Raw genomic sequence first — 15,146 nt, 5'->3', positions numbered from 1 at the left:
TACAAACTTACATAGTGCGGTTATAGCCGATAGAGGGCCGCGAAGCGAATGCAGAATTGCCGTTCACCCTGTTACGAGTTGATGAACCACTGAAACGATTTTGGAAACATTATTTTAAAGTAAAAAAAACTCTGGTGTTGCTTTAATATCTTTCTCAGATGCTTGATTTGGAGGAAAGCCTTCTGCACAGAGCACTTCCACTCTCTCTGTATGGATCCGATGAGGCATTGGCTGGATGTCAAAACACTTGGCCATTTCAATGAGGCATTTGGATCACCATGTCATCAGTTTTCATGTATATATTATTTTATCTGTTGTATTTACAACCTGACTGATAAGACAGAGTGCTTTCATATGTAAATCTCTGTGGTACCCATCCATAGGTAGATCTCTATGGTACCCATCCATAGGTAGAGATTAAGAAGGGGACCTCAACATTACTCACTCATAAATATTCTTTATGACTTTTCATTTATCAATTTTCAATGTTAATTCTATGTTTGCAAAAAAACTGTGTAGGGAAATATGTGTAGGTATCTTTTAATATGTGTAGGTATCTAGGTAATAGTGAATATGGTGACTTTCACAGGTCACTCCTACAAGCCACATACGTAATTATACAAAAAACGAGAGATTTTATACAAAAAACGACAGATTTTCATTTAACATAACAAACATAACAAAAGATTACAGCTTGTCTAATAACTTGGTCATCAGAGACTGAATGGACTTGAGATGCGTGAGAGTCTCGTTGTGGCGACGCTGAGTGGCCTTCTCTGCTTCTCGCAGGAAGTGCAGCAGCTCGTCCTCTCGTCTCCTGCGCTTATGAGACGGTGGCGTCGGCGTGCCAGGGGGGGATGGGTCGTCTGCCACGTCAGTGAATGCCCTCACTCTGCTACGACGGCCTTGTAGCACGGGCCTGACCGCCTCTCGCCTCTCGGGGGTCTTGACCACGAGGAAGGACTCGTCGTCTTCCTCGACCAGAAGGGCGTCCATCTCTGAATAAAAATGGAAGCGAGTGGACCCTCGGCCTCTAGTTCTCATATTTTCTCTAACCTTTGTGTATCCCTCAACAAGAGTGGTCCACTTCCTGGACACCCTCTGAGGGCAGAAGTACTTCCTGAAATGGACGCTCATCTTCTCTGCTGCATCTTTAAAAAGCTGTTGTTTACTGCCCTTGATAGCAGTAAGTCGTTTTAGCTCTTTGAACGTTCTTGGGGGACCGCCGCCCTTATTTTCAATGTGTTGGCGCATGAAGTCAATCAAGAACAGTGATTGGTCCCTGGTGAAGCCCTCATGGGCTTCCAGTGATACTGAATGGCTGAATGTGGGCATGAGTGATTCTGATTGGCTGAATGTGGACATGGGTGATTCTGATTGGCTGAGTGTGGGCACTGGTGGATCTGATTGGCCAAATGTGGGCATGGGTGATTGTGATTGGCCAAATGTAGGCATTGGTGGTTCAGATTGGCTGAGTGTGGCATCTGTGTTTTCCTGGTTGAATGTGGCATCAGTGCTCTCCTGACAGCTGCCTAAAACACACATGATAATAACAGGTTAGCAGGCAGTACATTAATAACATTACTTCTATTTTTATGATAATGATTATGATAATGATATGCTATTATTATTATCGAACCTGTTGTATTATTGTCGGCGACTGCTGCATCATCTCTGCTGGGTTGTAGTGCCTCAGACTTGGGTTCCCCTTGCCCGTCTGTCACCACGACAACAGGGAGGGCCTTGTTATGCCCCTCCAGAAGCTCGTCCATGTCCGAGTAAAATTGGAAGCGCAAGCTGTTCCTCTGCCCTGTGAGTCTATCGCGGTCTCGGACGTTTTTGTATCCTTGAACAAGACTGCTCCATTTCCTGGCCACCTTATCAGGGTAGAAGTACTCCAGGAAATGGCTCCTCAGCTGTTCGGCCGCGTCTTCCCACAACCGTTTCTTGTCGGCCGTGGCAGATTCAAGTCGCCCATTCATCTCTTCGAGGGTCTTTGGGAGACCTTCCCCCTCTGTGATGACGTGCTGCCGCATCAGGTCAATCAAAAACAACGTCTGGGCCCTGCTGAAGCTCTCATTTTCTTTCACCTGCACAATTGGGGATGCCTGTAGAAATGGCGTGCTGTAATGAGCCCTGAGGGGAGGTGTGTATGCAGTAGACCTCCTGTGTGGAGCCCTGCTTGCAGTCTTAGCAGACGCTTTGACACTGCTGTTACGAGAGGCTTGTGGTGGAGGTAAGCCCAACCCTTGTCCATCTGATGTTATAACAACAGGAAAGATCACATCATGCTCCTCTTCCTCAACGTCTTTCAAGAGCTCGTCCATCTCTGAATAAAATTTAAAGCGGGTGTCCTTACCCATATTTCTTACACTGTCTCTAGCCTTTGTGTATCCCTCCAGAAGAGTGTGCCATTTCCTATACACCTTCGAAGGTAGAAAAGACTCCATGAACTGGCTACTCAACTGTTCTGCTGCGTCTTCCCATAGCAGTTTATTGCTTCCCTTGGCCGATTTAAGTCGTGTGTTCAGTTCGTGTAATGTTTTCGGGAGACCTTCGCCTTCGTTGAAGATGTGGTGCCGCATCAGGTCAATCAAAAACACGGTTTGGTTCCTTGTGAAGCTCTCATTTGGTGGCATGGGCACGGGTGGATCTGATTGGCTGAATGTGGGCACGGGTGGTTCTGATTGGCTGAATGTGGGCACTGGTGGTTCTAATTGGCTGAGTGTGGCATCAGTGCTCTCCTGACAGCTCTCTAAAACACACATAAAAAAAGATCAGCTTAGCATGCAGAACATGTATAACATTACTATTAATGTTAATATTAGTGATATTAATTTATTAATATTTCCAAGATTCCATTGTTACATTTTCATCTTACACCTATTGCTATTCTATTGCAAGATCTATTGCCTGGGATCAATAAAGTCTTATATTTGATCTTGTCTTGTTATCTAACCTATTGAATGAAATTCTCCAGATTCTATCAGGTTTGCCATGTCCCTTTGCGTGTTCAATGTGTGGTGAGGTCTGCTGTCTTCTGGGATGAGAAACTGGGATGGAGTGCTCCTCTGGGGGAGAGAGAGAGAGAGAGAGAGAGAGAGAGAACACAGTTATGGGGAAAGTAATTACATTGATGTTTTTGGGACAAAACAGTAGGCCTACTTAAATAGTTTACTTTATAGGCCTATACATTTATCAAAAACTGTAATGGTACATAACTATGGAGTAATAAAGCCAAGATTTGTTTTACAATCCTTTACCAGTGTTGTAGGGCGAATATCATAAAAAAGCTGAAATCACTTTTTTAAAACGGGGTTTCTACTTTCAAGGTTTCTTCTTCACGGGGTTGGGAAGTCGGGTTTGAGTCAGCTAGCCTGTTAGCAACACTAGTTGGTAACAACTTATTTTGCAAGTAGCAACCTATATCATTTAAGTGGGACTGCACTGTGTAGGAATGTTTTCATGACACACGAATAAAACAGGAGTAGTACACTACACTACAGCAGTTACAACAGTTATTTCTTTCAGTGTTCACTTACGGCTCGAGAATGGTGCAGTTCTCCCGAGTCCCGACTTTAACTTCCGACCAAGGCTTCCGATTTCAGGGGCGTTCCAGATGAGCCTTCCGACTGGGCACACTGAGTCTTGAAAATCACCAGTTCCCAGCTCAAACCCAATGCACAGTCGTCCAAAATAGGTGCCATTACCTTCCGATAAAATGTTTTTCTGATCATGGGATGCTACGAGCCTGCAGGCACCATGACAAACTGTTTGCGGAACAAACTCATTCAAGGGGTGCATGAATGAACGTTTGCCACGTCACATGGTCCAAAATACCACCGCTGACAAACTTAACAATAACAGAGTTGGTGTTGTTCTCATAAGATGTTTGTAACTAACTCCCATCTCGATAAAAATATAAATTCCCACCATGACCCTTTGTGAGCTCCGTAGTTACACACTGAGGTTGTTGACAATTGGCGTCTCTAGAGCTCCCCCTTGTGGGATTAGCAGCCATAGCACAGGGCCTTAAGAATGACCTGTTTCACCGCTCAACAATACTGTCTGTCAAACTATGCTGTCAAATAAAGAAAACTTTTTGTGTGTAGGATTAATATCACAAGAAACATTGTATAAAAGTTGAACACATGAATTACCTCTTCTCAACACAATCTTTTTTCTTAACTCCACCATTTGCCAAAGTGCTGGTACAGAAAGCCTGGAAAACCTGCGTTACCAGTGACCTCATGAGATCAGTGATGCTTTGGTCCAAACGATTGGCCATGGTTGCTGGCGGTAGAGACTAGAGTGCCCTTCTACACATCAAAGTGAACAATATCTGTATGTATGTGAGAAATAAAAATCCATTCTCACTGTCTGTCCAGGGACACTGTCCAGCAACTCACTAATTCACGGAATGGGATAAAAGCAAAGACCAAATTTCCCATCAAAAGAGTACTTATACTATACATAGCGGACCATTTAAAGTATAACATACTTCTTACCATCTGTGGTTGAAATGCCCTTGTTAGACTACTGCTTGAGATTTCATGTTTTTGTGTCTATTACTAAATATTAGGTTGGCAACACTCGTCTATAGGACCCAGTGTGTTATTATTTATATCTATTTGGTATAAAGGCATGCTGCTCCAGCTCATAGTGTCCTACTGTAGTATCACCCAGTATCAGGATAAGGTTGAATTCAATTATGAATGTTGAGAGAATCCATAAGGAATGAGAACCTGTGAAGTGACATATGGATGATCGTTTGACACAGTACGCAAGTTCATGGATTGGCTGCAGCTAACTCACTTTATAAATCACAAAACTCTGCGTGGAATTTCTCTGGGAATACTGAAGGGAGGGGTGAGCTCCCTCTCTGGGAATACTGAAGGGGGGTGAGCTCTCTCTGGGAATACTGAAGGGAGGGGTGAGCTCCCTCTCTGGGAATACTGAAAGGGGGTGAGCTCTCTCTGGGAATACTGAAGGGAGGGGTGAGCTCCCTCTCTGGGAATACTGAAAGGGGGTGAGCTCTCTCTGGGAATACTGAAGGGATGGGTGAGCTCCCTCTCTGGGAATACTGAAAGGGGGTGAGCTCTCTCTGGGAATACTGAAGGGAGGGGTGAGCTACCTCTCGGGCATGTTTTGTTTTTGCACAAAGCGTCTGCTAATAAATTTAAATGTAAACAAACAAACTTCTTGTTTCATTGACTGCACCTTTAAAGGAAAGAACAAACGTATAAACGAGGCCTTAATACAACCTAACAATACTGGAAAAGACACAGCATAGCAAGTTGGACATTAGATGACAGAGAAGGCCAGAGACTACAGTACATAAGTCAGGGGAGTGATTAAAGTCAAGCAGCCAAATGTGATCACAAGATTATAATGGACAAAAGTCCCTATTTAAACAATAAGAGTCAGTCAGTTGGCTATTCAAACCACACTCCAGCAACTGGATATCACCTGACATCTTTCTCACTCCAGCAACTGGATATCACCTGACATCGTTCTCACTCCAGCAACTGGATATCACCTGACATCTTTCACACTCTAGCAACTGGATATCACCTGACATCTTTCACACTCTAGCAACTGGATATCACCTGACATCTTTCTCAGATGCTTGATTTGGAGGAAAGCTATCTGCACAAAGCACATCCACTTTCTCTGCATGATACGTAACATTAATTGTATATGAAAATATACTGGTGCGTACAGTTGCGAGAATAAGTTTATACACCCAGATTGGCATGGGGTACTTACCAATAACATCATCTCTCAATGCAAATCAAACCAGCTATTAGGCTAACTGAAATAAAACCATGGTAGGTATGGTGAAGGTTGTCATGATGTGATATGATATAATAATAATAAGCTTTATTTGTATAGCACCTTTTATACACAGAATGCAGCTCAAAGTGCTTTACATTTGAAACATTTAACACAATAGGTAATAATGTGTTAAATATGGTAATAATAATAACACATTTTGAGGCTAAAGCAGCAAGTTGTTGCAGTAATATATAGGCTTTGCTAACAAATGCTTGTTGCGGGCCCCCACAATATACCAACAATTTTCTACAAATTCTTCAGTCATTCCTCTTCGTTGCTGTGGCCGTTTATGATCCACTCAGCAACATATTAACATACCAAGCAATATCAGAAATACTTCAGAAATACAGTGGTCATGTCCTTAGAAACCTTAACCCTTAATTCCAAAGGCCAAGGGAATTTTAAGGAAAAACATTTATTTATTTACGATACATTTATTCAATCACAAAGAAAATTGGTGTTTTAAATTAAGGCAACAAGATCAACTTCCAAAAGATGATTTTTTTAATTCCTTTTTTTAGTCAACTTTAGCATGGGTGTTAAACCTATTCTCACTGCACTAAACTGTGCATACATATTTGCATATCTTTTCTAATAGTGAAAATGATGACTTTCACAGGTCACTTCTACAAGCCACTGTGTAATTTCTCATCTAATATAACAAACATTACAATATAACAAGCTTTTTGAAAGGACAACAAGTTACAGTTTGTCTAATAACTTGGTCATCAGAGACTGAATAGACTTGAGATGCGTGAGAGTCTCGTTGTGGCGACGCTGAGTGGCCTTCTCTGCTTCTCGCAGGAACTTGAGATGCGTGAGAGTCTCGTTGTGGCGACGCTGAGTGGCCTTCTCTGCTTCTCGCAGGAAGTGCAGCAGCTCGTCCTCTCGTCTCCTGCGCTTATGAGACAGTGGCGTCGGCGTGCCAGGGGGGGATGGGTCGTCTGCCGCGTCAGTGAATGCCCTCACTCTGCTACGACGGCCTTGTAGCACGGGCCTGACCGCCTCTCGCCTCTTGCGGCTCATGACCACGGGGAAGAACTCTTCCTCGACCAGAAGGGCGTCCATCTCTGAATAAAAATGGAAGCGTGTGGAATCTAGGCCTCTAGTCCTCATATTTTCTCTAACCTTTGTGTATCCGTCAACAAGAGTGGTCCACCTCCTGGACACCCTCCGAGGACAAAAGTACTTCCTGAAATGGACGCTCAACTTCTCTGCTGCATCTTTCCACAGCTGTTGTTTACTGCCCTTGATAGCAGTAAGTCGTTTGTTAAGCTCTTTGAACGTTCTTGGGGGACCGCCGCCCTTATTTTCAATGTGTTGGCGCATGAGGTCAATCAAGAACAGTGACTGGTCCCTGGTGAAGCTTTTTTTGGTTTCCAATGATAGCAGTGATTCTGATTGGTTGAATGTGGGCACTGGTGAATCTGATTGGCCAAATGTGGGCATTGGTGGTTCTGATTGGCTGAGTGTGGCATCTGTGTTTTCCTGGTTGAATGTGGCATCAGTGCTCTCCTGACAGCTGCCTAAAACACACATGATGATAACAGGTTAGCAGGCAGTACATTAATAACATTACTTCTATTTTTATGATAATGATATGCTATTATTATTATCGAACCTGTTGTTGTATTATTGTCGGCGACTGCTGCATCATCTCTGCTGGGTCCTAGTGCCTCAGACTTGGGTTCCCCTTGCCCGTCTATCACCACGACAACAGGGAGGGCCTCGTCATGCCCCTCCAGAAGCTCGTCCATGTCCGAGTAAAATTGGAAGCGCAAGCTGTTCCTCTGCCCTGTGAGTCTATCGCGGTCTCGGACGTTTTTGTATCCTTGAACAAGACTGCTCCATTTCCTGGCCACCTTATCAGGGTAGAAGTACTCCAGGAAATGGCTGCTCAGCTTGTCGGCTACGTCTTCCCACAGCCGTTCCTTTTCGGCTGTGGCAGATTCGAGTCGCCCATTCATCTCTTCGAGGGTCTTTGGGAGACCTTCCCCCTCTGTGATGACGTGCTGCCGCATCAGGTCAATCAAAAACAACGTCTGGGCCCTGCTGAAGCTCTCATTTTCTTTCACCTGCACAATTGGGGATGCCTGTAGAAATGGCGTGCTGTAATGAGCCCTGAGGGGAGGTGTGTATGGACTAGACCTCCTGTGTGGAGCCCTGCTTGCAGTCTTAGCAGACGCTTTGACACTGCTCCTACGAGAGGCTTGTGGTGGAGGTAAGCCCAACCCTTGTCCATCTGATGTTATAACATCAGGAAGGATCACGTCATGTTCCTCCTCCTTGAGGTCCTCCAGGAGCGCGTCCATCTCTGAATAAAATTGAAAACGGGTGTCCTTACCCATATTTCTTACACTGTATCTAGCCCTTGTGTATCCATCCAGAAGAGTGTTCCATTTCCTACACACCCTTCGAGGTAGGAAAGACTCTGTGAAATGGCTGCTCAACTGTTCTGCTGCGTCTTCCCATAGCAGTTTTTTGCTGCCCTTGGCGGATTTAAGTCGTGTGTTCATTTCGTGTAATGTTTTCGGGAGACCCTCCCCTTCGTTGAAGATGTGGTGCCGCATCAGGTCAATCAAAAAAACGGTTTGGCTTTCAGTGAAGCTCTCATTTGGTGGCATGGGCATGACTGGTTCTGATTGGCTTAATGAAGGTACGGGTGGTTCTGATTGGCTGAATGTGGATTGGCTGAATGTGAGCACTGGTGGTTGTGATTGGCTGAATGTGGGCACTGGTGGTTGTGATTGGCTGAGTGTGGCATCAGTGTTCTCCTGACAGCTGCCTAAAACACACATAAAAAATAACAGGTTAGCAGTCAGTACATTATTAACAATACTCCTATTTTTAATATTATGATTACTAAATGTTCGCAATTGATTATATTGTGACCTAATACATTTTCACAATTATTTCTATTATTAAAGTTTTCATGTTTTTGCTCCATATCTCTATTGCTGGATGATCTATTTTCTCTTGGATTAATAAAGTCTTATCTTATCTTGTCTTATCATCTTACCCAATGAATGAAATTCTCCAGCTTCAACCAGGTTTGCCATGATTGGGCCCTTAGTTCAAATGTGTGGTGAGGTCTGCTGTCTTCAGGGATGAGAATCTGGTATGGAGTGCCCCTCTGGGGAACTGACAAACAAACAACCAAACACACACACACACACACACACAGTTAACATCACAGCTGTAGAGCTTTGGGAAAGTTAATTACATTGATGTATTTTCCGGACAAAACAGTCCATGTTCAAAAGCTAACTTTTGTCACAGATATGCCACATGTATCAAAAACAATTAACATGGGCAAAAATGTCAACGATTTTACAATAATTTACCGTGTTTTAGGCTAATTTCACTTTTTTTAAATCGGATTTTCCACTTTCAAGGGGTTGCGGTGGGTGGGAAATCGAGTTTGGGTCTGCTAGCCTGTAACACCAGTTGGTAACAACGTATTAAAAGCGTGCCTGCCACTAAAGTGAGACTGTAGACTACAATGTACGACTGATTTATTGTCATAGAAATAAAACAGGAGTATATCTATAACAGTTAAAACAATAACTTACAGTGAGGTTCTTCCCGACTTTCGGCTTCCCACCAATACTTCCGACTTCAGGGTGCGTTCCAAATGAGCCTTCCGACCGGGAACACTGACTCTTGAAAATCACCAGTTCCCACCAATTCACAGCTCAAATCGAACTCACAATCAAGTTGTCTCCGAGGTCTCATTCATTTGTTTATGCAAATATGGCACATTTATACTGATTAAAAGCTGCGTGTGGGCTTCCACCGGCTACCACAAGCTTTATGCAGAGGGAACATGCCTTCTGTTCTGGTCACATGGTTAAACATGCAACCACGAAGAAAATCAACAACAGAGCTGGTGTTGTCCTTCACTAACATATTTGTAATTGAGGTTTGGTGAAACTGTCGAATAACTTATCGGCAGACAATAATTTAAGTTGGAGTGGATCGTTTTACTTTTTACAACTTTGTTAAGCTTACTCGGAAAGGCAACAGTTCTCTTTTTGTGTGTTGGGTTGCTATGGAAACCATACGTGTTGGCCATGCGTTTCTGAGACATTATCCTCTGTCTGTAAGTACTAACGACGTTAATCCTCGGCCTGTAAGAACCTAACTTTACAACATAGTACAGTGTGCAACATACGGTGTAACAAGGCAGTGTGTTAGAATAACGTTATGTTTAAATTAGTTAAAGATCCCAGACGTTAGCTGCATGCCATGCTAGTAACGTTATTCACGAATAACGTGAGGACATAACGTTAACGTTGTAACGTTATGTTAGCTAACTCTGAAAACAAAATTTCATTTTGATAACCCCAATGTAATAGCAGCAGGAAGCATTTCAACGATTAACGACACTTTGGGAAAGGCTGCTTGTCTGTCAACTAGTAGCCTAGAGTTCGGAAACGATGATGGTCTGCATACTTCATTTGCTGTTATTTATTAAAAGTGCTAGTCTGTTAATTTCTAAAGTCAATTAGCTTCACCATTGCTCTCGACGTTGATTGCTTATTATTCACTATTCGGCGTCCATAACGTTAGCTCGTCCAGCCCTAAAGCTAGCAACAGGGAAACCAAACCAAATCAGGATTTAAAAGCATAGTTTAGTGTATTGATTTGATGAGTCTAACGCAACTGGTAAATGCATGCAGGCATGGAGGATGCTTTGTGTGTCGTCTTTCAGTTCACTCGTCGATTTTAATGAAGCCTGGAACAAAACTGTAACCTGATGAGGCAGATGTATCAGTAAGACACACAATAGACTTTAAGATTTTTTCCCACCTTCTTTCCCATTTCAAGGTGAAATGTCATAATGTACCATGAAAACATCAAAGCTACCCGTGAAGTTGTCACCAGGGAGGACGGGGAGCCTTCCTCCTGCTCGCATGCTTGGGGACCCCTGTGTCCCTAACCTGACAGGAAAGAATGACAACCTTCTTCACAACAAAACGCTCAGCGATGATGAAAATCACCTCCCAGGTCCTTCTAGAACCACTACCTAGATAAGAATTAAAGCATATAAATTAATTCATCATTGAGGGTAGTCCTCATTTTTTTCAGTGAAGCCGAGATTAATCAAATTAATCAATTAAAATGTTCTTGGGTTATAATTTATGGTTTATACTGATGTCTGGTGTTTGATTGTAGATGATGGGAGGTTGGTTGGTGTGCGCTACATCACTGAGGACCTGATAAGGAGGGTGACTAAACAAGATGACCTCTCCTCTGTCCAGACTCTCAACCTCTGTGGGACTAAAAGTGACAAGAACATTAAGGTGAGATCCCTGGAATAATAACCATTATATTATGCTACACACACACACACACACACACACACACACACACACACACACACACACACACACACAGACATATCTGTGCATATGTGCATCCTTACATGTATGTTAACATAGGTGTGTGTGTGTGTGTGTGTGTGTTTTCTCTCAGTATATAGAGAATCTGGAGAGGTGTGAGAGACTGCAGGTGCTTAATCTAAGTTACAACATCATTCAGAAGATGGAGAAACTGGACAGGTTGCACAGACTCAGGGAGCTTGACCTCTCCCACAACAGAATACGGTACACCCCTCTCCCCCAACAGAATACGGTACACCCCTCTCCCACAACAGAATACGGTACACCCCTCTCCCACAACACAATACGGTACACCCCTCTCCCACAACACAATACGGTACACCAGGCGCGCCTGCAGGTGTAAGGCCGTAAGCACTGTGCGTACCATCAGGCAGAATTTCATTTCCCCTGTGTGTGTATTCACACCAAGTTGGCCTACCATAACTTCCCAACTGCACAGTATCCCATTAACTGCATGACAGTAGGCTATTTACAATGTTCTGTAAAGTAAACACGTTATCAAAATCAACTTAATGCAGAACTATATGCACACACACTTTTTGTTTGAGTAGGAGAGAACAGCGCACACGCAGCAATTAGAGAAGTTATAAGCGTGGCTGTTGTTGCTTTCTTAGCTGTCTATGGTGGCTTATCAGCACGATGTTAAGCTAATTCACTCTCAAGACTTCAAGGACATCATGGATATAAAACGTTTTTTGTAAACAACGAAAACAAAAAGGGTGGAGGCAGCAAAGCTAGGGGAGTTATTTCAGATGGGCAAGAACAAGGTTGGCAAATTTGGTGTGCTTGTCAAAACGTTAGCATTACAGCCGGATTATACTGAATGAATGCTTACTGATGTTAAAGATGGTGCGTACCATAGCATTCAATCCTGCAGGCGCCTCTGCGGAACACCCCTCTCTTTAGAATACAGTACTGAACACCCCTCTCCTTAGAGTACTGAACACCCCTCTCCTTAGAATACAGTACTGAACACCCCTCTCCCACAATAGAGTACTGAACACCCCTCTCCTTAGAGTACTGAACACCCCTCTCTTTAGAATACAGTACTGAACACCCCTCTCCTTAGAGTACTGAACACCCCTCTCCTTAGAGTACTGAACACCCTTCTCCTTAGAATACAGTACTGAACACCCCTCTCCCACAATAGAGTACTGAACACCCCTCTCCTTAGAGTACTGAACACCCCTCTCCTTAGAATACAGTACTGAACACCCCTCTCCCACAATAGAGTACTGAACACCCCTCTCCCACAACAGAATACAGTACTGAACACCCCTCTCCCACAACAGAATACAGTACTGAACACCCCTCTCCCACAACAGAATACAGTACTGAACACCCCTCTCCTTAGAATACAGTACTGAATACCCCTCTCTTTAGAATACAGTACTGAACACCCCTCTCCTTACAATACAGCACTGAACACCCCTCTCCTTACAATACAGTACTGAACACTCCTCTCCTTAGAATACAGTACTGAACACTCCTCTCCTTAGAATACAGTCCTGAACACCCCTCCCCTTACAATACAGTACTGAACACTCCTCTCCTTAGAATACAGTACTGAACACCCCTCCTTAGAGTACTGAACACCCCTCTCCTTAGAATACAGTACTGAACACTCCTCTCCTTAGAATACAGTACTGAACACTCCTCTCCATAGAATACAGTACTGAACACCCCTCTCCTTAGAACACAGTACTGAACACCCCTCTCCTTAGAGTACTGAACACCCCTCTCCTTAGAATACAGTACTGAACACTCCTCTCCTTACAATACAGTACTGAACACCCCTCTCCTTAGAATACAGTACACCCCTCTCCAACAATAGAGTACTGAACACCCCTCTCCCACAATAGAGTACTGAACAACCCTCTCCCACAATAGAGTACTGAACACCCCTCTCCCACAATAGAGTACTGAACAACCCTCTCCCACAATAGAATACTGTACACCCCTCTCCGAGAATAGAGTACTAAACACTCCTCTCCCACAACAGAATACAGTACTTGTATGAGCCATATTCATTTTGTATTATTTTATTTAATTTTGCTCGGTGCCACTAGGGGGCTGTATGTGCTTTGTGGCTCAGCCGACCTCGGGTCAGCCCAGGTAGGCCATTTAACCTACAGGAAACCCAGACACAGGTGTTGCTAATTTGGGAAGCAAACAGTTTTCGACTGTGCCTTTGTGCCTATGTGCATATGTGTCTAGCCTTTGTGGTGAGCAATTCGGTTTGTTATTTTGGTTACATGTATTATGAGTTAAAGTTATTGCCGCTGTATGATATATGGATGTAAAATAAACCTGCGAGATAATTGTAACAATTACTGAACTCTCCGTTTGCTATGTTCGAGCGCACTGGGCGCACGTCTAAACTTAATCCGCTGTATTAGCAACCAGTACTAGACTTCGTTTAGGACTTAGTCAGTACAGTACTGAACACCCGTCTCCCACAACAGAATACAGTGAGCTCTGCTATGTTCTACTTTAGGAAGCTTGAGGGCCTTCAGCACATGGGGAGTCTCCAGCTGCTCAATCTGTCCTATAACCTGATCGAGAGCGTCCCCCTGTGGCTGCCTAAGAGACTGCGCTCCCTTACCACCCTCAATCTGCAGGACAACAGTATCTCCTCGGTGAGCAGATGGCTGTGCTACTTGAATGTAGTTGTGTGTGTGTGTGTGTGTGTGTGTGTCGTTAAGTAGCTGAGCTAGCGTGCAGTAGCCTGAAAAGTTGTGGATTCAAACGGCTGCCACCGTTGTGTTGTTGAGCAAGGCACTGAACCCCAAGAAGTAAGTTAACTAGATGTACCGCAGAGCGGTACAAAATATGACCGCCGCCCAGTCCAGCACATTTTTTCCACAAAAATAAATCACACTGAAAGGCCTATATGATTCTAACTGTCTCACTAAATTGCATTATCCACACTCAATTCTCACTGGTATCTGCTAGACAACAAGTACCAAAACATGATTAGTTCATAGATTTCACATGTAAAATTCATTTTATACAACCCCACCCCCATCTTGCCTGTTCATAATTCTGAGAAATTCTTGAATTGTGTGCATGTGTGCGTGTACATGTTTATGTTTATGTGTGTGGGTGTGTGTGTGTGTGTGTGTGTGTGTGTGCGTGCTTGTGTGTTTGCCTGCGTATGTGTGTTTGTGCATGTGCATGCATGCGTACATATGTCTACGGTGTGAGTATGTGTCATACGTATGATTACTGTGAATGTATGTGTGTGCGTGTGTATCTGTTTATGCACATGTGTGCACATGGAATGGGTTAACATGACCCCTGGAGGCAAACATACGGAAAAAATTGGTCATCCTAGGCCCTACGGTTCTCAAGATATTCACAGAAAACTGTGTCTGCCCTACCCTCCTTTCGGGGGGTCCAGTACAGCGGGGGGGCTACAGATCAAAACGAAAAACGATGGTTCCATGCTATCCATGTGGGGTTACATGCCCACTAAGTTTCGTGTACCCCAGTCTTTCAGTGTCCCAGGAATCCTTGTTGGTGTACGGTCACTAAATGTACACATAAATTATTTTATTGTAAGGCCCCCCATGAACGAAAGTTCACAAAACTTGGCATGCATTCGGAAGGTGTCATAATGATCCTACACTTTCAATTTCGTGCAGTTTTGACCATGTCAGCCAGAGATATTGTGATGAAAACACCTAATTTTTTGCTTTTTAATTTTTAACTAGGTGGCGCTATACATGAAATAAGTGGTAATGGGATGGGTTGACATGCACCCTTAAGACCAACATACAAAAAAAAGGTGGACCTCCTAGGCCCTACGGTTCTCGAGATATTCACAGAAAACTGTCTCCGGCCACCTACAGGCCAGTTGGTGTATAGTAACATAAATTAATTTATTGTGTGGCCCCCCAT

General features: G+C 43.7%; 2 protein-coding genes across 3 annotated transcripts; both read right to left on the bottom strand.

Moving 5' to 3' along the window:
• Positions 1 to 524: 524 nt before the first annotated feature.
• Positions 525 to 3,915, bottom strand: LOC143106301 (uncharacterized). The gene is made up of 4 exons (XM_076270559.1): positions 3,543 to 3,915; positions 2,960 to 3,071; positions 1,640 to 2,755; positions 525 to 1,532 (listed from the first exon to the last, which is right to left on the bottom strand). Exons 2-4 carry the CDS (start codon positions 2,997 to 2,999, stop codon positions 688 to 690), a joined length of 2,001 nt encoding a protein of 666 aa, XP_076126674.1. The 5' UTR covers positions 3,000 to 3,071; positions 3,543 to 3,915; the 3' UTR covers positions 525 to 687.
• A 2,078-nt stretch (positions 3,916 to 5,993) lies between these two features.
• On the bottom strand, positions 5,994 to 9,457 carry LOC143106300 (uncharacterized). Of its 2 annotated transcripts, none has more exons than XM_076270557.1 (4): positions 9,411 to 9,457; positions 8,858 to 8,979; positions 7,460 to 8,623; positions 5,994 to 7,364 (listed from the first exon to the last, which is right to left on the bottom strand). In XM_076270557.1, the coding sequence occupies exons 2-4, from the start codon at positions 8,895 to 8,897 to the stop codon at positions 6,541 to 6,543; spliced, it is 2,028 nt and encodes a 675-aa protein (XP_076126672.1). In that variant the 5' UTR covers positions 8,898 to 8,979; positions 9,411 to 9,457; the 3' UTR covers positions 5,994 to 6,540. The 2 variants fall into 2 exon arrangements, with proteins under 2 accessions (XP_076126672.1, XP_076126673.1); XM_076270558.1 differs by having other exon boundaries at positions 8,858 to 8,971; positions 9,411 to 9,455.
• Positions 9,458 to 15,146: the final 5,689 nt, after the last annotated feature.

Source organism: Alosa pseudoharengus, unplaced genomic scaffold (genome assembly GCF_046254945.1).
Source record: "Alosa pseudoharengus isolate Yale_2024_CS ecotype anadromous, Long Island Sound unplaced genomic scaffold, YU_APseudo_1.1 YU_APseudo_1.1_scf_6, whole genome shotgun sequence".
NCBI lineage: Eukaryota > Metazoa > Chordata > Actinopteri > Clupeiformes > Clupeidae > Alosa > Alosa pseudoharengus.
Note: the sequence above shows the minus strand (reverse complement) of the source record. Positions and strands in the feature narration are given on the sequence as shown.

Coding starts and splice junctions, on each gene's coding strand:
- LOC143106301 (XM_076270559.1), bottom strand. CDS start 2,999: ATGGCAAACCTGATAGAATCTGGAGAATTTCATTCAATAG. Junction 2,756..2,959: donor TGGAGAATTTCATTCAATAG/GTTAGATAACAA, acceptor TGTGTGTTTTAG/AGAGCTGTCAGGAGAGCACT. Junction 1,533..1,639: donor CGCCGACAATAATACAACAG/GTTCGATAATAA, acceptor TGTGTGTTTTAG/GCAGCTGTCAGGAGAGCACT.
- LOC143106300 (XM_076270557.1), bottom strand. CDS start 8,897: ATGGCAAACCTGGTTGAAGCTGGAGAATTTCATTCATTGG. Junction 8,624..8,857: donor TGGAGAATTTCATTCATTGG/GTAAGATGATAA, acceptor TGTGTGTTTTAG/GCAGCTGTCAGGAGAACACT. Junction 7,365..7,459: donor CGACAATAATACAACAACAG/GTTCGATAATAA, acceptor TGTGTGTTTTAG/GCAGCTGTCAGGAGAGCACT.